Source organism: Ictidomys tridecemlineatus, chromosome 7 (genome assembly GCF_052094955.1).
Source record: "Ictidomys tridecemlineatus isolate mIctTri1 chromosome 7, mIctTri1.hap1, whole genome shotgun sequence".
Taxonomy (NCBI): Eukaryota; Metazoa; Chordata; class Mammalia; order Rodentia; family Sciuridae; genus Ictidomys; species Ictidomys tridecemlineatus.
Window position 1 is genome coordinate 170,886,331 of NC_135483.1, and position 12,733 is coordinate 170,899,063.

Genomic DNA, 12,733 nt, shown 5'->3' on the forward strand with positions numbered 1-12,733 from the left:
AAACTATAATCACAAGGTATCTACAGAGAAAAGAAAGACTTCAAGAGTCTAATGTGTTTTCTTAGCTGAAGGATTTAGTTGAGAAAGCAGGATGAGGGGACGCAGGTGCCAGACATTGTGTAGAATTTGCACTTATGCTCCATTAATTGCCAGCATATCTTCTTCTCCCTTTTTCTCCCCTCCCCCCATTAAATCCCTCCGGAAAACAGCAGAGCAGCAGGCCCAGGCTGGTACCCAGCAGCAACACCAGGAGCAGAAGTAGCCAATTACCCTCCAGAATACAAAGAGGGTGGGAGGAGGGGAAATGATGCAGTTACCTAGCAACCAGAAAGAGCAGAAACAGCTGTGTAGCAGGCCCAGGCTGGTACCCAGGCAGAAACAGGATAGCCAATTAGCACACTGTATTTAATGCTGATGTGGTTTCCTAGTAACAAGCTGTACAAGTCTGTCTGTTGCATTTTTTTCTCCCCCTCCCCTTTTTCCTCAATCATGCACAGTATTACTATTTGCCCTAATTACTGTTTCTCCACTGCTTCAAGCAACTATTATTTTGTCCCCGGAGAAATTGGAAGAACTCAGAAAAAAATCTTCTGTAATGACAGTATTTAGTTTCAAATTCAGTTTAGCTGTAAGCCTTGAAATACTAAACAACAACAAAATGAAATGGGAGGGGAAAAAAAGCCAGCAAATCACCTTCTGCTTAGATTTAAGCAGAGGTAACGTAACCTATGTTAACTTTTCTACATGTCAGTATATTTACATGTGAATAAAACAGAAAAACATTTAATAATAAATACCATCATTCTGCTTGCTGTACACTACATTTTCAAATAGGTTTACTAGACTGTATAGTTGAATTTATTCACATTGATTTTCTGACACTGTCTCCTAAAAGCTCGGAACATAAAATGTCTTATTACCTATATCTGAAATGGGAGATGTATCTTTTGTTGCTCTTTTAAAAATACCAATACTGGCGCTGGGGCTGTAGCTCAGTGGTAGAGCGTTTGCCTAACACATGTGAGGCACTGAGTTTGATCCTCAGCACCACATACAAATAAATAAATAAATAAATAAATAAATAAATAAATAAATAAATAAATAAAGGTATTGTGTCCATGTAAACCAACAAAAATGTTTATAAATAAAAAAATAACAATTCTAGTTTCAATAGACTCATGACCAATTGAAAATTCAATATATGAGGAATTGTTATTTCATTTCTTCAAGTTGAGTGAGAATGAAAGATGCTATACATCCCATTAAGTAAGGAGAGTGAAACCACCATATTATAAGTTTACACTCAAGCAGTGAATTCCACTGAGGTGATATTAAATTACATGAATACACAACGTGAGGACAGAAAACTTCAAAACATGAATACTGAAGTCACTCTAACATGTTTCCTACCACTTCTTTCTGCTTATACAGAGAAGAATACAGGTCAGAGTTAACCTTTTTGTTGGGTCCCATTCATTAGCACACAGAATATATAATTCCACATTTCTTAGAGCATCTATCACTCCTAGAACCTCTCTCAGTTAATACTGGCATCCATATTGGAAAAACCTATAGGACTTCTTTTAAAATATCCCTGATATGAAAACAACAGGGGCTGCAAAGGAAGGTATAAGGTACCATAACACATCTACTCAGGCAATTCTCTACTATGGAGAAAAAGGGCTTTTTTTTTTTTTCCCTCTCAGTTGAGGATGGCTTTTGCCTCCTCATCTACAACAAAAGGATTAATAGCTTTTATTGTCTTTAGATGACTAGCGAAACAGGTAAAACAACTTCCCAACAAATAAAAAAAAAATTGTAATACTGTTTGCCTGAAAACAGTATATACCACTTCACTGAATTCCACAGATTAAATGTTAATTATGATAATGAAAAGAAGATACATTCGGAAGGTAGAAATAATAAAAGAAGCCTACATATATGTCTCATGAACCAGATGGATGGCTTATAATATAAAAGAGCTTTAGCTTATAAATGCATTTTATTTTACAAACAAAAATTTAAAAAGACCCTTCTCCGAATGCAGATAAATTTTGAAGGGAAGAAAGGAAAAGATGTAGGGTTCAAAAAGAAGGAGGTCTTCCAAGGAAGTCTGGTTTAGGACAAAGCTGGACCTAGACTCTGAGAAACTACTAATGGGGCACCCTGATCTTCCATGCCCTCAAAGCTTTTGGGGTCCAATTCTTAGTCAGTCCACAACTCACCTATACCCATAAGCGCAGATGGTGAAGGAGAGGATAAGGAAAACAGAAATGGTAAGTTTATTCTCACTGCAGATATTCCTAAATAATTTAGGTGGCTTGTGCTCCGTTATATAAGCTAACCAGGTCCTACTGCTGATGGCTGAATATGGGCACACTACAGAAATAGGGTCTAACTCCAGCACATTAAAAAGTCCCCTTTTGATCACTTTGGGTGTTCTTACCTCTACCAACATTTAGCTTGAAAACTGTCAAGTCAATATATTATTTGAAAAATTGGTTGTAAAAAAAGCTACTTTTTAAAAAAAAATGTAGAAAATACAGTAGTAGGAGAGGGAGGACAGCCCAGGGATGGGGTAGAGAGGGAAATGCTCCCCCAATTTCCAACACTTCACATCACTGTCTCCCTTCTTACTTGAAGACTCTTGAACTTCTATTCATAGTCTCCCATTATTGAAAATTAAGAAAATAAGCAGGAATTAATGAGTTATTCACTGTTGGCCGATGAGTAATCTACCCATCTCCAGCGTCTTGCTACCAAATCCTGAGGTGGAGAAGGGTAGAAGAAGGCTCGCAAGGCAGGAAGGGAGGAGTGTGGAGGGTATCAGGCTAGGTGCTTAGGTGGGGAATGGGAAGAAAGGATGAGCCATCCAATTTGCCATCATTAGGGTGGGGACAAAGAGGAAATACCTGGTTGGGAAGGATCAGCCTTTCTCTACTGGGCACCTGCACAGCCTAGCAGAACCCATGTGGGCTGGGTTTTCCAACAGTTCCTTTGGCTTTGCTGAACCAATTTTTTTTATATGAAAAGGTTTTTGTTTTTCTTTCTGAGGTTTCAACTGTAATTTCAACTAAATTCAAAGTGAATGATTTTCAAAGTCACATATTTTACAAATATCTTTTCATCTGTCCTCAGTTTTTAGCTTTTTTAGAAAAAAAAAATCATTCCTGGGTTTTTTTTTAAAGAGTTTTGTAAATTACACAACTTTCCTCAATTCTGCTTTTTCCCCCCTAATTCAAACAGAATCACTCCGATATTGTTTCAACTTCAGGAGACACAGGAAAATTATTGCCTACCACCAGGAAGTTCTTATAGCATCATCTTAGCCTTTGGTCTTTACAAATCTCCATTTAATTTTCCTTAAACTTCCCAACATAGTATGCACAGGACAGCATGATCATCATGCTCAGTGACTCTCCTACTATAACAGAGAAGACTTCTGTATGTTATCTGTATACTCAAGGGCACAATCACTCCAAAGTTCACTCCTGACCTTCCCAACATCAACTTTTCATTTGTACAGATATCTTATGGTTCATTTTTTCTCTTTTTTATCAAACAGAGCTGGGCTTCCCCTTTAACTCTTAGAATTCATAAAATTCTGTTACTTCCACTGCCTTTTCTGAAATGAGATTACTCTTCTCTTATCTCCTTCCTACCCAGCCCCCCTCACCTCAATCCACACTATACTCTTTTGAGAACAGGTTCAAAATATGGGCTTTATTAAACTATAATTTAGGCTTCTGCACCAAAAAATGAAGTTCTCAGAGATGGAGGAAGAAATGGCATATAGTATAGCGAATATTCAAAAAATTAATTGTTTATGATGAAAACCTCATTAATTTCACATTTTTCCTTTCTTCTTGGTTCTTATATTAACATCCTTATTTATGGTGTGACTACCAATTATTCTTTAAAAGGACATCTGGAATAGCCCACAAAAGTCTACTTTTATTATCACATTATAATGATAAAGCAAATGTGCTTATTTTATGCATGCCAAGTTGAAGCCATTCTATCCAATACATGTTTACATAAAGTTATCTTTATAAATGTTATGATCATATGACTAAATTATCATGTGGCAAAGTTCTGAAGTTTCTGGAATCATAAAATTCTCCCATCCACTTTTTCCTCATTTCATACCCCTTCATTTCAAACTCCTCTTAGGCTTCTGAATATGCTAAATCCAAACTATCAAACTCTCCCATTAAACTCTCTCCACCTTGTGAACTGAACATTTAACCCTTATTCTAGTTTCCATCCTGTAATCGGAGTCTAATGAGCTTCTGCCTCAACTCATGGATAAACTTCATTAGTAGCAAGTGTCTCAGCATATTAAAGGCCCTTTAGTGTCTTAAAATTGCCCCATTTCAGCTGCTCTTATATAAATTTGAAGAATTCTTATCTATGACACTGAGGAAGTTGAAAGTAGGCAATAGACTCCATACCACCACCCTGAGATATTTCATTTTATCCTGCTGATATGCCTGACCTTGAATTAGGTCTTCTATTTATATCAATTAGCATATTGTCACATTGCACTATTTAAAAAGATGAACAGCATAAAAAAAAAAATACCCTGTCCAGAATGGTGACTCTTGCTCCAGAATGTTCCATGCTTCCTCCTACTACTGATTCAGGCCCCTGCTCTCATCCAATGCCCATTCTCCTTCAGAGACTTCTCAAATCAGTCTATCCTAGTCTCCTTTGATGGTCACTCAATGGCATAGTGTCTCATATCCATATTATTATTTTTATACCTATTTTATTATTGCTACAGGCACTTAACATTCACTTGTGAAATGACTGAGGAACAAATAAAGGAAATGCAAAGTAAGATAATTATTAAATAGGATGTAAGCCTAAGGGCCAGGAGACTTTCAATTCTGCCAGTAGGGGAGATGCATAGCCCAGGTCAAGTCATATTTACACCTATGGTCTTCAGTATATAAATAATCTTTGCCTTTCTTATTTCATAGGAATAAAGATTAACATTTGTCACTTGAATGAGTGAACTGACACTACGACAAGAAAGTCTCTCTCTAATCCTAAGGTTAAAAAGAAAAATAATAGTAATGAGCATGATAATAGTATAATAACAGCAACAACCATAATGGCCTAGAAAGAGGAGACCATTCATTCACTTGTGTTATTTCCTTGTACTGATTTAGTCACCTGAGAGGTCATATGTCTAAATATGTTTAAGAATCCTTCTAACTCTTATCTGTTTATTTAAAAGAGTTTTCATTATTTGTTTGTATTTAAAATATATGTGCTCCATTTTCTCTTGAGAATGGATCATAAAAAAAAAATATCCATCTGAGGGGCTGGGGATGTGGCTCAAGCGGTAGCGCGCTCGCCTAGCATGCGTGCAGCCCGGGTTCGATCCTCAGCAGCACCACATACCAACAAAGATGTTGTGTCCGCCGAGAACTAAGAAAAAATAAATAAATGTTAAAAATTCTCTCTCTCTCTGTCCCCCCCTCTCTCACTCTCTCTTTAAAAAAAAAAAAATATCCATCTGATTGTTTCTCCATCATTAATTAGCATAGAGGTAAAGAGGTTGGGCTAGACCAACACTGTGGTTCGAATCCTGAGCTGTGATGCTAGGCAAATCAATGACCTCTTTGGGTCATCTCGGTTTCCCCATCTGTAAGACAAGATAATAGCACCCATGTGACTTAATATGAGAATTAAAATGGCTAATATTTATAAAAGAGATAAAACAATGCCTGGAACATAGCAACTGCTTTCCAAACACTTATTGAACAAAGAAAATAAACAAATTATATTTCCAACTTTAAAAAACTTTCGTTAAGTGCATGCTATGAGCACTTGTGTTTGCCTCCCCCACGCTTCATTTGTCCTTTTGTTTGAAATATGTTTAACCACCTTTTCATTTGAAAATGAGCTATAAACCCTGATTGAACTTACAGATCATGCTACCTCTGGATTCAATAAGGCTTGCCCCAAAGCAAACGCAAAACATTAAGCAAGCTGCACACTTGTATTATCCTCTACCTGAAAAAGCATCCAATTACACCCTTCAGCACAAACCTATCACCACCTGCATTCTCAATTCCAGCTACTCCAGTTCATGGAAAGGGTCTCCCAAGTAGCGTTTGAGAGAACGTGGGTTGTTCATATAACCTTTAACAGTGACCAACAACTGGAGATTTAATTTGCGGCTTTTGTCTGGACTTTACCAACACGACTCACTCTTAACAATATAAATGTAGATGTGCTTTTCTACGAATTTGCAAAATTAAAAAGGCAACTCACTTAGCACAATTCAGTTTCAGGTTTTTTCCTTTTTTCTAAGAAGTGGCCTAGAAGAAATGTGGGAAATAATTATTTCTCTTTTTGTATAGAAAGTATGAGCATTTTAACAAATTGTGTTTGATGGAAATTAAGCATCATAAAGGGATTACTTTTTATATTGCAAATGAAGTTTCTTCTTGCATTGAAATATCGGCATCATTTAGCTGACTCTAGGAAGATGGACGACCGCATGATTGCACTTGGTTGAATAATTGAGAGAGAAAAATGTATCATACAAAGACCAGAAAACAAGAGTAGGAGACAAGGGTATGCCATGGATTGGCTGCTGAAGGACATCTGTACACCTGTGCCAGCACTAAGTACTCTTCCCAATGAATAAACCATATGTCCACTTTCATATGTTTCCTTTCACTAAGATCCTGTTATTCTCTTTGTCTCCTTCCCTACCTCACCTTCTTCCATCTACAGCCTGCTTTCCTCATCCCTAACTTCACCTCTTTGGGCAACCAGTATTTATGCCCCAGCTACCAACTTGAACATCTGCTAGCTTTAAAAAAAAAAAAAAAATCTCATTGCTTAATATCCTCCAGGGCAAAAAGTTTGAAGGATTCAGCATCCTCAAAAAAAAAAAAAAAAAAAAAACAGCCACAGAAGGAAAAAAACCTGCATATCTTTTCTAGTTCAGTGAATTCTATCTATATAAAGATTAAATGAATAACACTTTAAAAATTCCTCAATGCAAGCAAATCCATGTCACCGACAATGTATTGTCTTTCTTTATGCAGAGAAGATGGAGACTCACACATTTTTTTATTTTATTTCACTTGTGCAACCGTGTCTCCTTTGCAATATATTACCATATAAAAGAGATATGGCATAAATATAACTCTAGAGAACAAAATGCTGTTATATGTCTTCTTTCTCTGGGATAGTTTTCTTATTTCTCTCCCTTTCTTTGTTTTCTGTCTCAAAACACCTTTCCAGCTGAAAGATGATACCTTTCCATTGAATTAAACTGAGTCCTTCCCCAGTACCAATAATAATAATAATAATAATAATAATAATAATAATAATAATAATAATAATTTAAGAAACTAAGTCTACACTAAAATAGTGTGCCTGAATTCATCCAGAGAAAATTTGTGAAAACTTCATTTTAATATTTAGTCTTTTCACACCAATTCTTATAGCAGCAGATTCTTTTCCACCCGAATTTCCATTGCCCATATACCTTTGCCCTCAAGCTTTTACCAGTCCATTTCCTTTATATGTTTACACTTAATTTAATTCCATCCTTCATGCTGTTTTCATCAGTCTTAGTTCATCCACACCACATAAATTATCACCTATGTTTTCAGTTCCCCATGTGCCCCATTCACACCAATTCCAAATAAATACTTCTGATTCTCCTCCATTTCATCTAAATTAATTCATATTCTCTCTTCCATCCTCCATCTCTATCCTACCTCCCCTCTTATCTATTTCTTTTTCCTTCCGTGCTTGTCTGTGAGGAAGGTTTTTATAGGCAAAATGTTTCTGTAGGATGTGAGGCAATTACTTCTAAGCTGTCTTCAGGAAAGCAATTCTATACATTACTGCCAATCTCAGTGGGCTAATGTCTGCAGGGCCAGTTTTACCCTCCACCCTGGTGCCCATGTGCATTATCACCCCACACCCTACTGATCAACCACTAGGAAAATATTCTCTTACTTTTTGGTAGTATAGGCTGAATATCCATTATCTGAAATGTTTGGGACCAGAAAATATTTTTTTCTGATTTTTGAATATTTGCATGCACATAATGAAATAACTCATTTATAGTTCATGTTCTCCTTATACACATAGCCAGAAAGTAATTTTAAACATCATTTTTAGTGTTCTGGCATTTTGACTGACTTGTCCCATGAGGTCCCATGTGGAATATTCTACTTTGTGATACCTGTAGGCTCTCAAAAATTTCAGAGTTTGAAGCAGGGCATAGTGGTGCATGCCTTAATTCTTACTACTTGGGAGGTTGAGGCAGGAGGATCAGAAGTTCATGGCCAGTCTCAGCAACTTAGGGAAACCCTGTCTCAAGATAAAATAAAAAGGGCTGGGAGTGTAGCTCAGTGGTAGAGCACCCCTGGGAGAAATTCCAGTAGCAAAACAATTTTGAAGTTTTGGATTAACGATACTCGATCTGTATTTAACACTGGCTAACTGGTTCATTTCTCGTTTACATAAAGCTGCTTTTCACCCAATTATCACTATTCAGTGTCAAGAACAATACTAATAACTATAATCAGCAATAACAGTAATGAGTTTTTACTATCTGCCAAGTAATTTGCTAATTTAATCTTCAAAACAATCTCTGAGGTAGATGGAATTGGCACTATTTTACAGATGAGGAAACAGAGAAGATAAATAATTTATACAGAAAACAAGCCCAAGTCTACCTAACCACAAAGCCCTGCTCTAACTCTGCTGCCATGCTACTTTTCTAATAATGCTTACTGCCTCCTTCAGGGCATTGCCCATAGGGAGGAGCACTGCAATCCACCATGAGGCAGTGGCTGCAGGTGCTGGTTAGCATAATCAGCTCCACCTTGGTAATCACACTGAGTAGACAATGTTCCAAAAACAACATGCCAAATAATGCATCAATCATCACATCTTCCATCATCTCTGCTTGGAAGAGGGGATAGAAAGAAGAAAATGCTGCAGATTGCCCCAAAGAATGTCTGCTTCGCCAGAGTGGTCCAGCTTCCATACAAGGATGTAGCCTTAGTGTTAATAATTCTGAAAGGTGTCCAAATTATGAACTCTATAACCCCTACAAACGTCAACATTCTTGGTTCATGGTGCTTCCTCTGGCTTCCTGGAGTGGGGGCAGGAGATTAATCATGCATTGAAACCAGGGAGCACTGCAATGTCTTGTCTTTACTTACTGACTTTAGAGAAAAAGGAATATAAATAAAAATTACTTTCAGGACAAAATCAGAGAAGAAAACAAACTAACAATATGAGGAAGCATTAGGCTTTACATATAAATTCTGCAGCAAAGCCATGAATGGAACCCTACACCTGATCCATAGGACTAAAAAATTATGTTAGGGGATTATCCCATGAACCAAGGAAGAGCCACATGGGAAATTAAGTTTAGAATTAGAGGACATGCCTGTCTTGTATATAAGGAAGCAATGTCTGGTCTCACTATCTCACAAGAGTGACTTTGAGTTTCAGCACTTTTATCCAGTCATATTTATGCATTCCTACTTGAGGAAAAGTTCTTTAGTACCGCACAAAGACATTTCATGGACCATCGGAGCTGAAAGGGGCCTCAAGAGCCAGATTGTTTGACAGATGTAGAAAATGAGGCCCATAGAGATAAAGAAATGTACTCCAGGTCACAGAGCTAGTTAGTGGCAGTTAGAACTAGAATCCAGGGTGCTCTGATCTTCCAGCCAATCGTCTTTATGATGCACGCTTCCTTGGTGGCACAATCCACAACCACACAAAATACCAGACACTTCTCCCACCTCAGCTGGGACCATCCACTTTTCTCTGAGAATGTTCTTATTCTTCCATTTATACCTTTGGGGATTTTCCCTATTCAGCTTGTAGTGTGCAAACACTGTGGAAAAGCCATACAAGTCACATGCTCTTAGTGACCCACTTAAAAACCACCAATCACAGTAATTGCTCCTAGTAGCACCTTAGTAGACCAAGAAGAGATGCTACCCATAAGCTACAATCTTGAAGTAGAGAACAAAGACCAGCTTAAGGATACGGCCAATCTCTCCCTCTTTTGTGTGAACCCCGCTCTTCTAAATGATCCCATTGCTCGAAAGATCAATATGAGTCCTTGGAATCACCACAGAAGTCCTATGTGAAACATACAGGCCCTCTCCCTCCCCCACCCGCCCTTACCACACACATAGCAATGTAATCACTTTAGCAACTTCTCAGTAACAAGCTCATTAAAAAGCAATTCTGCCATCTCTCCATAAAGCACGCGCCAGAGAACAATGCAAAAGAGGAGATGCCAATTAATTATAGAATGATCACATCTAATGAACTCTGAAACCCTCCTGCTGTTGGTGACTTTGATGAAAAATCAGGGATGCTGGGAAAAGAGTGAATAGGGACACCCTAACCACCTTGTTTAACTGTGGATGCTTCCTAGTGTACCTCCTTGGATTCTGGTGTTGATCAAACCTGCAAGCTACACTCAGAAAACAAAGACAAGTGTCAGCAAAGGGACCAGAGTCTGCACTATGTACGTCTTATCGTGAGTCAGGCTACCAGATCCCCTTCCATCAGCCTCAGAACTCTGAGTTCATGCTGTGGTTGGCATTGCCTCTGAAAGCAACTCTTAGCCAGCCAGTGACGAACCCAGGTCCCGCACTTGGGACATCTTGAGGTTTTAGGGTATAGAGTAAGTCATTCTGCTTCCCCACCCAGGGCCCTCCTGCCTTTGGGTCACCTCCTCATCAGCACAAAGGCCACTTCTTAGAACAAAGAGGAGCCCTTCCCACCTCAAGGCAAAAGCAGGGGAAAGAGGAAGAAACCACATGCGGCCAACTTGTACCACTACCTGTGTGAGTCCTCTGGTGGGCCTTTAGGTGGGAGCTTTTTGTATAAACTTTCCGGCACCCGTTAAACTGACAGCGGTGAACCCTCTTCTTGTTTTCGGGGCATGCTTCTGCCCCTACCCCTCCTTGTTCACTGTCGCTCTGTCCACTCTTAACTGCCCCAGCTGGTGCTACAGCGGCTGCTGCTGCTGCCACCCCTCCCACCTTTACTGAGCTCAGTGCAGCCTTCTTGGCCACCAGTTTCAACGTCACCGTGCCATCCACGGCTGAGAGAGTCTGTGAGGTTTTGACCAGATGGCGGCTGAGCTCAGGGGACGATGGGGGCGTTAATGAGGTCACTGCGTTGAGCTGGGCCTGGTTGACGGCTGTGTAGCTGTCTAGAGAAGAGCTGGTTGGCTGGAGGCTGAGGCAGGTCTCAGATAGCAACTTGTCCCGAGAGAGCAAAATGTCCACTGCAGAGCTCTTCTCGCAGATGGTGGCTTCCACTGGGAGCAGCAGGGGGTCTAAGCGCCGGAAGCTCTCCTCAATGCACGGGGGAGGAGAAGCATGGAGGAAACAGTCCAAGTCCTCACCAAAGGTCTCCGAGATCCGCCTGGGCTCTGTCTGTAGGTAGCGTTCCAATTCAAGGCATGTCTGCAGAGAGGAAGGAGGGAGGGAGAGAAATCACCATCAGAGGCAAAGATCACCGGGAGGCCACAGTGGACAGGCAGAGGGGCAAGGAACAGAGAATGGTTACATGGCTGGTATCTGAAATGCTCTCACTGAAAGGTCTGACCCTGCTATTTACTCTCTGAATACTTCTGAAGGGTTCAGAAGGATCTTATCATCATATGACTTCAATTACTGTGGCTGAAGGAAAACTAGAGTCCCAGAAGGCCTATCTCACACCTTCAAGATCGCAGAGAACATCAAATGCCAAAATGATGCCAAATGATGATCTCCTGCCCCTCAATCCCATTCAGCAGGTAAGATGCTCCAGGTATCCCCAGGATTGCCCATGGAAGCAAGAAGCAAATAGAAACAGATAAGACTTCTCATAGTGTCACTTCCATTTTTTAAATAGGTTTGATCAAGTCACAACAATAAATCTATTTTCCAACTCATTCTAGAGAACAAAGCATGTCCACTCAAACTAAAATGTGACCTTAATAGCAATTAACCAACAGCAAGACATGGCTTAAGCACAGATTTTCCAACCAGGAAGAATGGATCTTGTTCTAAAGAGTGCTTAGCATAAAGCCTTTGAGGTATACAACAAAACCCCTGATGCTCACAGCAAGTCATTAAAAATACAATTTCTACTCACTATGTGACATCTACATACAATGGTTTAGCATCTCTGACTATATGATAATAATAACTTCAGATGCAGCTGTTGAGACCTATTAAAGATAGGACCCTATATATCTCAAATTAAAGTTTTTCTCTTGATAAAGAAATAGAGAAGAAGAACCAGAAGGTTTAGTTTCAACAAATCTTCATCCTTGGTGCCTATAAGTTTTTGTAAGATTATAGAAGCACTTCATGGCAAAAGTAGATACTTAAGAAGTCTGTTTCTAATGCTCTCCTCCCTTAAAAACTCTACTTCTCTGAACTATAGTATGAAACTATATTGCTAACTTGCACTATTGGTCCAATTTGGTCCATCTTCTGGGCTTCTGATGGCACATTTTAATGTGACTGGCTCCCAACTGAATACCTATGTGAAGTTTCTATGTTTTCAACCAGAGTTCTGATTCTAGGCTTTTATTCTGCTATGCATGTATTTTAATGATATACCTAGTCAAATTGTATCTGTCAAGGATTTTATTTTGGTGACGACATTTCAAAAGATTGGGTTTTAATCAGACTTCTAGAAAACCTCTGTATGA

The 12,733-nt window shown here is 39.0% G+C and overlaps 1 protein-coding gene across 3 annotated transcripts in view; it reads right to left on the minus strand.

Annotated features, from left to right (window-relative positions):
• The window catches only part of Klf7 (KLF transcription factor 7), an 89,954-nt gene that overhangs the window by 36,378 nt on the left and 40,843 nt on the right, over positions 1-12,733 (minus strand). For 2 of the 3 annotated variants that reach the window (XM_040294798.2, XM_040294797.2), the window contains exon 3: positions 10,865-11,495. In XM_040294798.2, coding sequence (XP_040150732.2) covers positions 10,865-11,495 — 631 coding nt within the window. The remainder of the gene's footprint in view (positions 1-10,864; positions 11,496-12,733) is intronic. The other variant, XM_078017902.1, reaches the window with a different exon arrangement.